Below are 17205 nucleotides of genomic sequence, written 5' to 3' on the forward strand. Positions count from 1 at the left end.
TGGGGTTATAATTGTGATATGTATGGCTCTAGAAAGAAAACCATACAATTTACAAATTAGCTTTATATGTTCAGTGTTGACACTACCTGAAGAATTGTCAGTGAAGATTCTTAGTCATGAGTAGTGAAACATTTCGACCTAACAAGAAGGAAGTTCTTCCAGATACCTGAAGAATTACAGCGCGGTAAGATATAATTGATACTCAAACTGTTTTGTTTTTGTCCACCAGGTGACAGAAGATCCATGTGTAGAATTTCAGCTTGAGCTGTGTTAAGGCCAGTTAATAGATTTTTATTATAGTTCAAAATAGCTTTTACAGAGCAAACATAACCATTACTGAAATATGATTACAATATATAAATGTCATGCAACCATTATAGCACAAATTCTCAGGGAAATATCAGAATCAAACAACTGATGATTAATGTGTAAATTCAGATGCTAAAAATGCGTCAACAAAATCTATCCTAATGAAAAAAAGAAAAATAGTATAAGAAAATGTAAATTTGAAAAGACAACAGAGTTAAATTACTACAAAGCAAAGCAACCCTAAACATTACTGTATGAAAGAGAAACTTACAGCTGCTAAAATCTTAAAGCTGCAAAGAGTCAGACTTTTTAATTGTGCAGTGTATGGAGACACAACGTGTTGAACATTAGACATGTATAGACATGTAAAAAAAAAAAAAATTATATATATATATATATTATATATATATATATATATATATATTTTTTTTTTTTTTTTTGGTGTGTGTGTGTGTGTGTGTGTGTGTCTCCGTACTAGTGCAGCTTTAAGTCTCCATTTTTTTTCTAAATATTTGACTACAACTAAAATACACATTAAACCAGCATTGACTGTGTGTATTCTATCTGCAGATCACCTGCCCAGGTGTATATTTATTTACAAAAACGTAGAAAATAACTCTACACCAAATTCCTAAGCTTTTCTGGAACGTTTTAAACATCTGTCTCGTGGATCAGATGCTTATACTCTATAATCTATTTCTACAACATCAACATGGCCCTCTTCATTCTCTTCGTTCTCAGGCTCACTTGCTTTCTGTGTTACATGTAAATTAATTAAAAGCATTTTTACCACAAATTTGGGTTCAACAAATGGATAAATGAATGGATTGTATAGGGTTTGTAGGAATAATCTGCACTGTTTGAGGGATTGTCAGCACAGAAAGAAACAAGGCCTTTTTAACTAGTAAGTTTCAAATTTCAAACAATATTTTACATACCCATCTATAACTGTTATTGTACCCTATGAACTGATTTTTAGAACTAACAATTATTTAATGCAGCAAATTAATCTGCATGTTTTTTTTGTCACCAATAGTCAGAAACCCAACTAACTATTCTATTCTTTACAATTAAGAGCAGCAAAGGGACAATTCAAATTCATTAAGTATATATTTGGTACTTTTATGACTTTTAATCAACTAATTAGTCAAATAATCCAAGCAGCTCTGGTGGTTAAATATTGAACATTTCCACATGATTTTTCTTTTCTTTTCACATTGAAAGCTGAATTTTAGCAAATGTCTAGTCCTGTTTTTTGTGTCTAATCAGTATATAAACAATTTATTGACAGTTTCTCAAAAACTACATCATGACATTGTTATATGCTTATATTAGGACATTTACGTGTTTATTAGCCTACAGTATTCATCAGAAATGAAGACTATTATTGTCATTGAAACACAGCTGTAGGTTTCACTGGGCCCGTATCACCTGCTGGACCTGACTGCAGCCATTAGACGTGGCCTAATTATACGTCTTTATTCAGGTTTTGTTCCTTCCTGTGCAGTTTTCGCCCTGTGAAACAAAACTGCAGGCGTGGTAACAACAGATAACAACCCTATAACTGTGTGATACCAATCAAAGTCCCGGCCATGGGTGGGTACTGGAGTTGTATTTTCTAACAGCCAAATATAGTCTAGCTATTCTGTGTTCATATACTGATTATACATCTTTAGATACGTTATTAATAGGAATTGATGGTGTCAAATTATACCTTTTGTGCTTTTTTGAACTGGGCATTTAAAGTAAAACTGTGCCAGTTAAACATTATTTCAATTTTTTTTTAAATTGTACCAAATTTTATCCAAGAAACTTCTATAAAAACCCATAATAATAGATCACGTTAAACTCTAACTGAGCCTATATGAGGCCTCATTATTACACAGTCCAGATTGGAAGTCAGCGGAAAAAACACAAAACGTGAACTGAAAATACCGACAATCCAGATTTTGTTAAGGAAACGAAGAGAGAAAAGAAAAAAAAGAGTTCCTGGCTGGTTCAGACTCGACCACGTCTGGATCTCACCAAACGTTCAAAGACAAATCCTTGAAATAAAAATTCAGAACTTCAGCCAAATCATTTGTCCACACACAGACGTCTGGATGGAGCTCGTCGTGGCGTTAGCGAGCAGGAAGCGGCTGCATCTGCAGGGACTGGTAGGTGTCTCTGGTGGCCGAACTCAAACCCTGAAGAGACGGAAATGGGTTTATCAGTAAAAACAAACAGACTGCATCACTAAAAAGAATCAATGGAGTCCCAAACAATTTTTTACGTTTTCTTTTCCACTCACCTGGTAAACCTGGTCGTTCTTTCTCTGACGCTGGAAACACGAACATGAACAAGTGTTAGTACAAAGTCAATACTGAACTTCAACAGCTGATCCTGTTGACTGGAAAAAGTCAAGTATGTCAAAAGAAAATTTAAAGTCCAGAAAATTCTCAGCTTGTCTTCTCACACTTCCAAATATATATGATATAGATAATATTTAAGTAATAAAAGCATTAGAGTGACCTCTCTTTTCACAGGAAGCTCCTTGTATTCATCACCTCCTTGTTTTTGCAGGGCCTAGATATCGAAAAGAACAGAAAAGAAAATAACTTATTACAACAAGATGACCCATCCATTTATTATTAGAATTAAATAAAATGAATAAAAGTTGTTACCGTGTAGGTGGAGTCATCGGCCCTTCTCTGTGAGAACAGAACAAATAAGAATAAGTCAGGAGAACAGTTCAGGTATATCGAGTTTCTAGAGGATCTAAATATCAGGGTTCTACAGGTTCCATTTCAGTTTATTTACTATAGGTGTTGTGGGTTCCTGCAAGGTTTCTTTGGAGTTCCCAGGGTTTTACACACCTTATAGGTAGAAGCTAATAGATTGGGTTCTTAACTTACGGCATGTAACACGTTTTATTTGAGGGTTCTGGGTTTGTCACTGTACTTTTAAGGTTCCTCAAATCTTGTTTTTATTATGGATCTCCAAGTTTACATGTGGTTCTTTTCAGGTTCTTTAAGATTTCTTATTAATTAAGTTATTATTTTCGGCATTGTGTGAAGGTTCTTTATGTGGTTTTTTTTTTGGTCTTAGATTTTCTCGCACTTCTTACCGACGTCTTTTGGGGTTCTCCACCATTCGCTGACGATGTTTCATGATACATACGCCTTGTTTTAAGATTCCTGCAATTCTGTTTAGACTGTCTGTTTTTCAGTTGTTTAGAACATTTTAAAGATTTTATTGGTTCTTTAGCTAATTCTGGATTTTTAAGAACCCTCATCGAACCACATAGATCAGTTTGAACAAAATGTTTCTACATTGACTCGCTCAGGGATCTTTTAAAGGTGGTCTGGGGATTTTTCAGTTCATCATGCAGGGGTCTTTTATGGCTTGTTAGTATCCGTTGGGGTTCTTTAAAGGTCCACTGAAGTCTCCGGTGTCTTTTTTTTTTTGGGTGTGGTTCTTTTTTGAATTATCGTCATTCATTCACAGCTGTTCAGAACCATTTCATTAGTTTTTAAAGTTTTCTTTTCAGGTTCCTTCAAAGTTCTTGGAAGAACTCCTGTAAACTCTAAAATCCATAGAACCTGAGAGAACCCTAAGTTGTGTAGTAAAGTTCCTGAATTCAGAGAAATGTCCTGAAACAAAGATTTGAGTTTAAATAAATGAAGGATCAGAGGCTGTCGGTAACACGGTAAGACTCACCCTTCCTCCGCTCTCAGGGTCTCTTCTCACCAGCGGAGCGTAATTCTCAGCACCCTGAGCCATAAGATCCTAAACACAAAAACCAAACTGTTGTTTTCACACACCAACGAGCAGCTAACGTGTTCTCGTAAAGGACAAATGGCAAATATCTGTTGATGTGCTGTGAAACTCACAGTGTAGATGCTGTCATCGCCTGTCGCCTTCACTTTGGTTTTGAAGAACTAAAAACATTTTAATAGAATAAAAAAGACAATTAGTGGAAAAGATTACACACGTAAAACTTTAAAAAGTTCAGGTTTGTTTGTACACTGATCCAGTACATGTACACAGTGATACTCGTAGTACAAACACTTCAAATCCAGCTGCTTCGGACACTTATACTTAAAATGATAAAAAGCGTGTTTTCACTTTGTCATCACAGGTTAAATCTGAAGATTTAATACAAAAAGGTTTTTCTGTATTTAAAATTGAGTTTAGAACATAATAAAGTTTAGAACATGTAAATGTGCAAGAAGTCATAGAACAAGAATGAAGAAAGAACAGAATAAACAGAAACAAATAATAAGTTAAAAAAGGGAACAAATAACAATATATGATAATATCTTATAAATTATGTGAATTAAAATTTTAACAGCTTCTGTTAATTAATAATTTATCCACATATTGGACAAGAAAGTGTGAAAAAAACACTGGAAAGATCCTTTAAATTGGAACAGATGATTTATTTATAATAAACTCGTCCATATGTTTCACAGTAGCAGCAGTGGAATAAGTTAAATTCAGTGAAAAGACAAAGGCGCTTCGTTGACAGACCTTCTCCTTGATGAACATGCCAGTGATGATGAGTCCGTAGAGGCCAAGGAAACCGTCCAGGATGTAACACAGCTGAGGGTCGTACATTGGCATGGCCTCTGAGGAGGGCAGAGGTCAAAGTTCATGTGTTACTGCAGCAAAATCTAAAATCTAAAGTATAAAGATCCAACCGAAGAAATAACAGAGCTGCTCGTCAGTCGAGGCACAAAGAGTTTAAGACAACAGATGACAAAATCGAAAGTGTGTGACTGTAACAGTGTGACACCCCCCCCCACCCCGGCCCCGCTCTGCCTCAGTCGTTCTGACCTGCATTAATTATTCATTTACATTTAGGACCGTTCCCAAAAAGGGGAAAAGGTGATGTGCCGGCCTCACCAGGTGGAAATGGACACAAGTGAGGAGACACAGGACACGAGGTTTCTACCTGTTCTTCTGTTTGAATTCACACCTGAGGAAACGGTAAAAACTAAGACCTGTGTGCACAACACAGGTCTTTGTTTTTACAATTTCCTCCCAGTGTAGGTTGCACAACTGTAAATCAGTGTGTCTGATGGTTGGGGAAAGCCGACGGGAGGTTCTCACTATGAAACATCCTCCTGATTTCACTTCTGATTTTAAGAACGTCTGGATGTCACCGTGACAGTCGTTTCAGTGTCTGAAGAGGGTTTTCTCTTTCTGGATTTACTGGAAGGGCGGCACCCTGAGCTCGAGCTACTCTTTTCTCTTGCAGATTATTGCTCCATAAAATCTTATTTTACAGAACCAGTCATTTGACCTGTTTGAAATACTCGTCTTCTTACTGTCTCATGATCCGAGCCGTGCCGTTAATAAGGGTGTTACTGTACGCCGGTGCAGTGTGTGAACATGTGATGTAGCTCAGTGGTTTCCTCAGCTGCTGCCGAGCGCTCACTGTGGCTCCATTAACTGACAGGTGTGTGCGGTTCGGTGTGGGCGAGTGTAAACATACGACTGAAAGAGCTCAGCTCAGAAAACCTCATTAAACATTCAAACAGGTCAGATCCACCACCTCCCTGCTCGGCCCATTCAAACTCTCAAATAGTTTTTAAATGTTCAGAGCAGCAGCGATTTTAACAACTTTCAGATGTGTCAACAATAAAGACTCTGCAGGACCTCTTCACTCGAACTGAAACAAGAAGCCTGTTAGATATACATTCACCTCATTTAGTCAGAAGGCGCCTCACGCTGCAGACTAACTGCTTCACTTCAACTGTGCATCACGATACACTCAACAGCTGTTTTATTAAATAGGAATTTTCCCCTGCATCAATCCTAATCCTCACATCCAGTATTTAAAGCTGCACTGGCTTTTACCCTGAAGCTTCGTCAGTGTAAATCAACAACACCACGCCTGCGGTGTTCAAACGAAGCGCGTTAGAGGTTAGAAAGCATCCAAAGCTCAGGAGAAGCAGTCACAGTGCATTCCCGTGCACTTGAGTGAAGGAAGCACGGGTTCTCAAATGATATAGATCATTCTAATGATAGTTCTGGGTTCTGTATTTGTCCCATGTGTCTGGTTTTCCGGTTTTAAAGTCTTGTTCTCTGTGGTGTGAGGCCCTCGTCTTCCTCCTCTCTTAACAGGAATCTCTTTATCTGCCTTCAGCTCAGTCGGCCCCTCTCTGCCTCTCAGAAGCTCAGCTGTGCACCATCAGATAGTGTACGATCCCAGATGTCACCTTTAGACTATGATACATATTCTTAAACAGTAAGACAGCAGCACGGACATTATTCTCTAACCTCACCTCACATCGCCAGCTCCACTTCTTTCACACACAGTGAGCGAAGTAAGTTAGTAAGTTACAAGTGATTCTAGACTCTGTCACAGACTGGACACCACATTACATGGTTCACTCATTTACAGAGCCTGTGCCCTTCCACTTCCTATTGGCTCCCTCCACACATTAATAGGATCAAATCTAGTAAACCTGCTGCAGTTCTAGACCTACTGGCTGGACCCTGGTCTGATGATCTGTGATGATCCAGTTTCACAGCTGCACCTTCTGTAGTGACTGTTTCTGGACCCGTGTGCATCAAGTTGTAGTAATGGGAGCTGGTCTCTGTGGTGAAACTGCTTCACAGCCCAGTTCAGTGTCTGGGTGGAGCTGCTGGCTAGTTGGACCTGTTCTTGTTAACAGCTGCTTCCTTTTGTCGTCTGACTTTTTCACATGAAAACAACAGAGGTGTGTTTTCTGTGAGAGGTTCAGTGAAACACTTAAATGTTTAGAGTCATTTTCTTTAAATCGGGTCCCACTTCTCTCTGGTTCTGACTGGATCTTACATGTGACAGTGGAACAAAAGAAGACTGTGTGGAAAATGGGGCAACTCATTCTCCCACATGAAGACAAAGAGGTTCCTGTAACCTGACTGGAACTGAGCTCTTTTCTATTTCTCCTACACACCCAGTCATGTTTATTAATGAGTCAAACTAAAGCAGTTTTCATTTCCACACTCAGGTTCATGCCTTCTGCAGTGTTCCTCAAATCTCCCGTTGTTCCTTCCTCATTTCACTTGTTTTCTTCCACAGTTTCTACGTTGAAGCACCAGCAGGAACGATGTCTATGTTTGACCGTGATGTCTCTGGTATTTTTAGTAATACCCAGTTGAACACGGGTTTCTGAGCGCGGTGTTCGTTCGAGCTATTTGAACCTCGGTTTTTCGTCTCCTCCCTGTGGCAGACGGAGCGCTTGCACGTTAACTCTAATTTAGCCTGTTTAAATATGCGATGCAGCATCTAATTCTGAAACACTTTGAACCCGACAAAGATCCAGCTTCATGCCTACATTAACATCATGTCGTTATTTTACTGCATCTTTTATTGTTTAGTGAAAGATTTCAGTCTCTCAAGCTGCTTCAGAGGCCTCCTGACATCGTCTCCAGGTGAAATAAGCCCACACATGTCCTGTATGCATCACAGCATCAGCTTCCCAGAGCTCACATCACGCCGTCAACGGCAGCCAAACACCAGATCCCAACAATGATTTCATGGTCACTTACACGGTACATTTGGTCAGATGACAGCACAAGATTAGACTGAAGATCAACAGAACAGGAAGCCAGAGTGTGAGTGTCAGTGCAGCCAGAGGAGGGGGGGTCGTGTAATCTGATGAACACAGCACAAGCTTCAAGTACACAGGGTTGGTTTGTGTTCACACAGCGTTCAGACCTGTACTCAACCTGCTTTTAAAAAGTGACAGCTGAAGCATATTATGTTCCTAAAGCGAAGCTGACGACCACATTTAAATATTTCTCCAGCAACAACTGGATGACATGGGATACAGGCGGCTGAGTTTTGACTGGTAGACAACAACACAAGTGGATTAACGGCGGCTTCGGGGAATACTGATGATGAATGGATGTCATTTTTCACATTGTTTGACATTTTATAAAGTGCAAGAAGAAGCTGATTATTACAGGGAACCATGGCCAGACGTACTGATACTGAAAACAATCACTGGTTGCAGCTCGGGGGCCATTTCATGTTTTCTGCAAGGGCTTGCATGATGTTGATCTTAATGTCTGCCCAAGTCTGCACAGACCTCTTTAGCGTCCACTCTGCGTTCCTACCCCTAACTCAGGATACTGTCAGACTGTGTCTCACACTCCAAAATCTAAAAACACCCCGGTGTTCCACATTCTGCCATATTTTTGGACCCATAGAGCTGCTCACTAGTGTTCTAGCTAGCTGTTTTCATATGGATGGACATCAAATGTAATAGTCCTACAGATCTTTTAGAGTTTCCAAATTTACTTCGGAACAATTTGTGTTAATTGACAAAATCAAACAAACTGACCAAAGAGAGACACCGGTCAAATAAAAACAGACACAAAGTGACAACAATCACTTTATAAATCACCATAAATCCTCTCAAACTGAGCGCTGACACCTTCATTTGACATCATTCTGCATCGGTTAAAGTCTGGGACTCTGTTTTCTCACATGAATTAAGTACAAACTGGAGTACTGTAGAGGAGGTTAACTCAGTTTCCACTGAAACTGTATTAAAATCAGAAATTCATCAGCTAAACTGAGTCAAACTAACCAGAGCCTTTAGTTGTAAACACACTATTTTCAGTCACTGTGTGAGACGTCAGTGGAAAACTCAATCACATAATTATCATAATGGTTCCTGACTCATCACAGATTCAACACAATCACATTCTGTTTGTTTCCATTCACAAAACTCCAGCAGTCACTGGTTCAGAGGAGGTTTCCATAACAACGCTGAGATGGCAGAAGTCACTGAACGCTCATTCAGCAGTGTCCTTGAACGCAACATTGGCCTGTGCTCTCAACTGCATAAATAACACAGTCAGAACCGAAGCGACAAAAACAAATCACTGTGACATTTTTGGGTTTGGGAGCTCTGGTCGGACAAAATCACTCGTTCTGAGATGTCTGGCAACTTATGTTCCACTATTATAAAGACCAGGTTAACCAGGTGATTCAAATTCGATCTGTCATTCGAGAGGTCCCGATTTGGATTTTTAGTCACAGATCCAATTTAATATGTAATAAGTTCAGTTTGCAGCACACAGAGACTGTGTTTTAATCTCTTTGTCGCTGCATGTCGATTTTTGATGCACAAGCTTCAACATAACACAGACATTATCCAACAGTTTACTGACAGATAATGTTTGTCAAATTAAAACAACCAGTTGTTGAACTGATACGACGTGTTCATCAGTAAAGTATCTAAATATATACGATGATAATCACCTCGTGACCTGCAGTAAACATGAACAGTAATTTTATTAGCAGACTTTGTGTCTTCGGCGCCGTGTTAACACTGACACTTCTACACAGACGCACATTCACAAATTCCTCATCACGAACCCGTACACATATAAATATGTGGTTGTACACAGGTATGCATATAATATATAAAACTGCTTTCTCCTCTCACTAAAGTCACCAGGAAATACTATTTAATGTATTCATAAGCAGCAAAGTACTGCTTTGTGTAAATGTATAAAAAGTATCCGCTAAAATGAGCTGAAGAAAATACACACAATGTTCAAATCAGTTGAAGCGCAAGTGTACTGACAAACAAAGCAGCTCCTGTCAGGGTTCCTCCTGAGATCACCTGCTAATAAGATTTTTTCTAAGTCTACGTTAACTTAACACCTTCATTCAACTGTAAATGAAGTTTTTAAAGAAGCTGCTGTAGCTCTGTTCATGTTCACGAATACAGACAATCATTAATCCTAAAGGAATAAAAGTACAACCATTTATCATGACAGTCAATAATTCTCAGTTTGAACTTCGCTGCTGTGACTTTGTTACTTCAGCATTCAAACACAATACTGAGAAATACTGTAGAGGATTCACTGTTTGTCTGATTCTTCAGGATCAGTTAGAGCTTAACGAACGTTCTCCAAACGTTACTGAAACGAACCTGATGAAATTGAACTTTGAAATTAATGTCAACATTTACTGTAACCCCCAACCAGCCGACATCAGACAGATGGAAAAACTAGTTTTACTTTGACGTCAGCGTGTTTCATGTGGAGATGGATGATAGCACACGAGAGGAAGGTGTGTGTGTGTGTGTGTGTTTTACATTTACACTGTTTAAATCGATTCATTCAGAAATATCAGGCTCTGATAAATGTTTTCTTTCTACATTTTCCACTGGTGTGTTGCTGTCTATCTGCTCTGTTGTGTAATCAGATCAGCAGGCCGGAAACTGTGTTGATGGGTGAAGAGGGTCGAGTGCAAACACAAAATTAATGGTTTAGTGAATGTAAGCACTTTATTAATCTGCTGCTGTTTGACTTCTGTTCAACAGTGTGAGAGGTGAAATGCTCAGAGAGCAGCAGCAGTTTCCTGAATGAAACCTGAAGGTTCAGGTGGTCGATAAGACATTTTATTCGATCTGTTGTAAAATGCTGTTGTTCACAACAGTAAGGAAAAGGTTACTGAAAACACTGTTTTATGAAAACACTGTTTCATGAAAACCGACTTCGACCCAAAGGTGGACCCCCCCCCCAGAGTGAGGGGTGGGGTCCTGACTACTGAAATCAAACCTGATCGTTTATAAATGAAAATCTGTGACTCTCAGTTCGCACACTAACACTAACCCACTGTGACATTAACACAAACTAACAGAGAGCTGCACTGTAGGGTAAATAGGATTCTGAATGAATATATAAACGGCATCAATGTGTTTTCTTCAAGGGCCTGCATGACGTACATTTTAACATCTGCCCGAGAACACGGAGAACATCGAGGCACTGACTGCATCCTCTAAAAGTAAACCAAGGAGGAGTGGGCCAGGAAGGTATCACGGAGAACCTGATACTGGATTATAAGATTATGTCAAAGTGTCTCAGTGAAACAGTCCAAAAACCCTGATGTTCTACATGCTTCTGTAGTTTGCGGCCCGTGGAGCCTGCTCACTCGGGTCCTGTACACATGAATGGACGTAAGACAAAATAATCCCACAGATGTTCTAGACTTTCTAAATGACACTGGACCAAACGGAACGAACTTTGATCATAAAGAGACTAAGTGTACTGGTTTGTGATGATTCAGTCTTTTCCAGTGATTGTCTATGGGCCAGTGTTGATCACATGATGATCATGGAGGTTGTGGTGACATGTTGTTCGCAGCACCTTACGTGCACACACTCTTACTCTTGATAAGCAGCTGCACACACGCAGAGAGGCTGAACTCAAACACACACTAAGTGCCTGTCCGGTCTAAACCAAAGCAGCTCCAGGACTCTGGAGTTGAACTGGTAGGCCTCCAGCCCCCTGAACCACCTCCAGCAGACTCGCTCTTTGCTAAGTTGCATGAGAACAGAACCACACAACAGGCGTGATTAAAATCTGCTGCTTAGCTCCATAGAAATGTAGTTTTCAGGAGACAGGAGAAGACTTGTAACAAACGTCAGAACCTTAACTGAGATTTAGATTTTGGGCCCCTGACGGGCTGTAATGACCCCTGGGATCATTGTGTGTGTCTTTATGATTATTAAGTGTCTCGTCGTCTCGACTCTGTGTGTCTGACAAAACTCGTTTGAATGTTTGGATGAGAAATGTGTCGCTGTGGTTTCAGAGTTGGCAGTTTGCTCCTGAACACCTGAAACAAAATCCAGGACACCTCACCGCTCTGTGTGCGTCTACCTCTGCTTTCTGTTTCTCTTCTCTCCTCTCTCGGCTCTTTTCCTGCCTCTGAGCTTTGTCTGTTTTCATTTCACCTCTCTCTGCCCTCCATCTTTTACACCTCTGTCAAAGATGGCCGCCGGGCTGAAGTCTATAGTTTCTGCTGAGAACACTATATTTTACTGTGGGTTTAAAACCTTTATAATCATGCAGAGGGTATTTCTGTGATGAAGACTGAAAGTAGCATCTTAAACGACAAACGTTTTTGATCACTGCAGCAGCTTCTGCCACATTATCACCACACCGAGCTGAAGCAGTTTGGGAACGGCGCTTCAGCTTTAAGAGTCACAGCTTAAAAACCACAGAGCTGCTTCCTGAACTGGTGGGGTTCACTCTTTGTGGTCAATTAATTTTCTTCACTGAACTACAAAACAGACCTGAGCAGCTATTACATCTACACAAATTCTGTGAGCACATTAATAAGAAAATATCATGTTTGAAACTTTAAATGATCTCATGTTGGCAGCGTAACACTGATGTAGGGGTTAGGATTTAAGATCTGTGACTGCTAGATTGAACTACTAATGTCTCTGTAAGCTACATTTCCTACAACTGAACTGAAATTTGTTGATTCTCAACTAGCACATTTAAAGACTGGGGATTTATTTGAGTCCATCTTCAACAGAACCATAATCTGACAATGTTCTACAGATAAAACTAGTATAAAGAGGATCACAGTGATGGCACACTTTCTTTGTGTCCACTGGGTTACCCATTAATGGCTTTATTGAAGGGATCACGTTGTACGGATCACCGTCATCTCCACTGTTGTGTTATCAGGAGGAGACTGGAATCGAACCAGTAACTCTGGGGCGTTATACATCTCCTCCACCAACTGAGCCCCAAGCAGGTCCAACCGAGCTCTGGACTAGATTCAGAAGCTAGAGTGCTAACCACCACACCATGGAAACATATATCACCTAAAAGATTTAATTCACACTTAAGAGGATTATTTTTTATGATAAGAAATAATTGATAGTCCTTTAACCTTAATTACATGAACGTGACTAAATCCCTTAAAATCCTTTGTTAAAGTCAGAATATTTGACCTATATAAGTATTAAATAATAAAACATACATAAATGGAGTGTTCTTCTTAAAAACATGTCTATTGGTCTTTTCCATTACATAAAGTGTTCAACATGCTGAAAGACAGCAGATTAATAGAAATAGAAAGAAAACACAGGAAGCTGCAGGTTTTAAACAGCACGTCTGTGATAAGCAACACGTTCTGTCTTTATATGCCAACAAATCTCAATCTCTTTTTGAGAAAACCTTTATTTCTCAGTTTGGGGTGTATCAAGTTGGACCTTTCTTCATCATGTCTGCTGTAGCGTCATTTACCACGGCTGGTTTTAATTAAATGTTGCTGTTTTTTCATTAATAGCCCCGTCATGTAATACAAAATCTCTCAAAATCCATTAAGTGACTAAATCCCTTCAACGTCCCCTGACACAAGCCCTTTACTCTTTACACGTATAGTTTTATTTAATGACGAGCGTGTTTCGGTGAACGGTTAATTCTGTAACGTGCAGCATGTTAACACAGGAGCCACAGAGCTGAAACAACACGCCTGGTATCAACAGCAGGTAACTGCAAAACCTGCAGTGTTGAAAGGGATTTCTGCACATTCTGCACATCTGGCACTGAGATATTGAACTCTGGAAGTATTTCATTACTTTTAGTTAGTGCAGTTTCCTGAATTTTAGTTTTTCTTCTTTACTGCAAATGTGTGGATCTGGAAGCTGATTTCCAGAAAACGAATCCACATCTTGCAGACATAGTGTTTTCAGTTTAAAGAATACTCCACTGTGACCTCATGAAAATAAATCTAAATCAAGAATAAAACTTTTTTAGTGAAGCACTGTGGTTTACCAGCTTCTAAAATAGAGGTAGAGCTGTATTCATGAACCCTGTGTGTTCAAACCTTCGCTGTGTTAACATACTTCGACTGTATGCTGTTTTTAGCAGATACTGTATTTTCACACAGTTTTCAGACATGTTGACCGCTGCTGAATGTCTTATTATCTAAATTGCAAGATGCAAGCAAGCATGTAAAAGAACAGTTAAATCGACGGAATCTAAAATGTACATTTGAATTGGTTTTAACTGTTCTTCACACACAGAAGTTTTGATGCCTAGACGTCAAAACTGCTATTTGAACTGGTCTTTTAATAGTCTTTAAACTCTCATTAAAATCTTGGTTAAAACCCGACTTTCATCCAAACTGACAACACACCAGTTGGTTTAAAGTTAAACCGATTAGTTTTAGTTAGTGTGAACTGGTCATTTTTGTATCAAACTGGTTTAAAAGCTGCAGCATTTCCCAGCTTACATCTCAGATGTCCCATCTTTTAACATCTTCAAATTACCAAAAAGGTCATCTGGCTGTTTGGGTAGAGTTGGGTTTAAGTAGGTTTAACTGCATATATTGATCCTGTTTTTGTCATAAATACCAGTTATTATTTTTTTAGCAGTACACTTCATTTTGTCATTTTGACTATAGGAGCACTAAATGCTAATTTAAAGTTACAATGCTAATAAAAAAACTGCTGGAACTTTATTTATTAATTGTGACTTTTTCACCGTTACAAAACTTAAGATATAAGTTGCATGTGCCGATGTTACCTGACAATAAATATATTTTTATCTGCAGGTCCAGCTAATATTAGCAGCTAGCTTTGTTGAATTTTGTCATTCAGTTTTGAAAACTACAGCTAAAAGTCCATTAGTCAGAACATCAGTAAATCATAGCCTGGAAAAAACGACTTCTTGGCTTTAGCTGTGGCGAGATAAAAACAATACACTCAAAACCTGGAGAGTGGAGCATCTTTGATCTTTGTTAGCTAACGTGCTAATCAGACATGTTGATGACGGCACAGCGATAATTGACTGAGCTGCTGCTGATGTTGGTGTTTATGGAATCAAGTTTTGAACATGTTCAATCAATCAAATAGAAAAATAAAATCATCCGTTTACCTTAAACAAAAAAATATAAATGAACAAGCTCAGTTCTTTTGTGATGGACGACAACACAACCAATATGGCTGCCAGAAAAGAGCTTTCTACCTTCATGTTTGGCGTTCGTAATCCATCACAAAAATTCTCATGGATAAGTTCAACTTTCCTACATAAATGCCAGTGAGCTCGGTTTCGGTCAACAACCACAAAACCTACATGTCTACGCTGTGAATTTGTACATCGTTAGATCAGTTGAAAGCTTTTCGAGACCTCTTAGGCTCAGGAATCCTTTTACACAGATTTGAATATCTAAAGGCATCATCATAAAGTTTGTTCCTGCACAAGAAAGGTTTTGTAAAAAGAACAGGCTGTAGTGTTCATCAGAGACCTACATATTTAAATTAATATGTTGATTCTTCATCTACTATATTTCAAAAATACACGATTCCAGAAAAGGGATCAAGAAACCATGGACGTTCAGGTAAAGCTGCATTGACTTTGAAACTTAAACAATGACCACTGATGCCAATGCAGCTGTGAAGTCTGTCTTGGTGACATTTCTAGTAAAGACGAGCGTCTGCTGAGTCTTACCCGCTGGCTGAAACACTGAGGCGAGGACCAGCAGGCCAGCTATCCACATCTGGACTTCCATCCCGAACTGGTTCCCCCAAAAAACGGTTTAATTTTCAAAGTGTCTTCTGTCCCCAGCGCTGAAGTGACGACTGAACCAAACTTGTGTCTTCCTCTGTCGTCTTTAAGTGGAACAGGAAGTGGTGAGGAGCTGCTCTGCCAGGTGACACACACAAAGACACACATTTTCTACGTATACCCATCTTTCTCCCACACATGAAAATTCACTCTTTGAACATACGCATGGAAAAAGAAATGAAGGTTCTCATATCTGTTTATTTGTTTTTTGTGTTTTTGATGTTTCAGCGGGGATGTAGCACTCGGTAAATCTTACAAATCTCAATCTGCGAGGCAGGAAGGTTCGTTCGGTCTTTACTTTGAGATTAGACTCTTCTTTTTGTTTCTCATTTTGAAAGAACTTTTTTTATTGTCTCGATCGAGCGTCTAATGTCTGTTGTACTGTAGAACTCAAACGGGAAATCGGGACCATCCAGAAGTTACAAGATAAACCTACAGGGCATCTGAGAAACGCCGAACGTTGTGTCCAGAATTACACCTACGAGGTTCTGCACAGAAATCATTTAAATTTAAGCCTGATTTAAGACAGACTAATTCTGCCATTTGAGTATATCCACAACAGTACAGTTAAAAAAATGTACTTAAATTTTGTACCTACAGTTTTCAAGACTGGGGGTATTTTGTACAGTAAATACTGCGTATACGGCTAAGATGAAATAGTGTCTTCAGAGTTTACAAATGTCAGACTAGGCCTCAAAATAAGATGATAAAATATCTTAGATGTAGATTTGTTCGCCACAGTTTTAAAAAGAAAAAGGTTAAAACAGAAACTAAGCGTGTTACAACAATCACCGCAGTGCATCTTTCTGAAGTCCTCAGTGTTAGCGTTAATACTAAAGCTAATACTAACACTAGCTTCTCCCTCATTTATTAGCTGACGTTCACTTGAGACTTGGACAAGAATATTTTCTAAACTGAGAATCAATGAGATGGATCAAGGGGATCATGTGATGTCCTGTAGTTGCTTTAGAAGATCAACAGTTGATTTACAGAACAATTTAAAAATAAACTTTATGCTGCTCTAATATGTTTCCAGTGAAAAACAACAAAAGCTAATTTTATCTATTAAGGCCTCTTATAAATATTTAAATGAAACTATTTGATAGCAGATCACATTTCACAGATGAAACAAGAGTTTTGTGCTGCACGTCACACATTCGTCTCTGCAATAGTTACTGCTTTAAGACTCCCAGTGATTAGCATCACTTTAGCTACAATGCTAATGTTGCTAGGAGCAGACACTCACATTTCAGAGACTAGAAGTGTCTTTTAACAATCTTGACGACTGCATCTGCAGCGGACACCTCATAATCTAACTCTCAGCATGAAGCTGATTGTTACTCTGAAACAGGGAACAAAGTGTATGTTCGAGCATTGGTAAACAGTGATTAGCTGAACCCACAAAGGTCAGTCCAGCTTGGGTCAACGTTAACAACTTGTAACTTGTTTTGGTCACTGTAGTCTTTACAAACAGTGAGATGTGATATACATAGCTATATATATCATGTATGTAAGTATACCTACAGTACA

At 39.1% G+C, this 17205-nt stretch overlaps 1 protein-coding gene across 1 annotated transcript; it reads right to left on the reverse strand.

Annotated features, from left to right (window-relative positions):
- Positions 1-769: 769 nt before the first annotated feature.
- LOC113164339 (T-cell surface glycoprotein CD3 zeta chain) lies at positions 770-15737 on the reverse strand. The gene is made up of 8 exons (XM_026363599.1): positions 15559-15737; positions 4822-4919; positions 4182-4229; positions 4009-4077; positions 2973-2999; positions 2821-2874; positions 2600-2629; positions 770-2495 (listed from the first exon to the last, which is right to left on the reverse strand). The coding sequence occupies exons 1-8, from the start codon at positions 15617-15619 to the stop codon at positions 2430-2432; spliced, it is 453 nt and encodes a 150-aa protein (XP_026219384.1). The 5' UTR covers positions 15620-15737; the 3' UTR covers positions 770-2429.
- Between the last annotated feature and the right edge of the window lie 1468 nt (positions 15738-17205).

This window comes from Anabas testudineus, chromosome 2 (assembly GCF_900324465.2).
Source record: "Anabas testudineus chromosome 2, fAnaTes1.2, whole genome shotgun sequence".
In the NCBI taxonomy this organism is placed as follows: domain Eukaryota; kingdom Metazoa; phylum Chordata; class Actinopteri; order Anabantiformes; family Anabantidae; genus Anabas; species Anabas testudineus.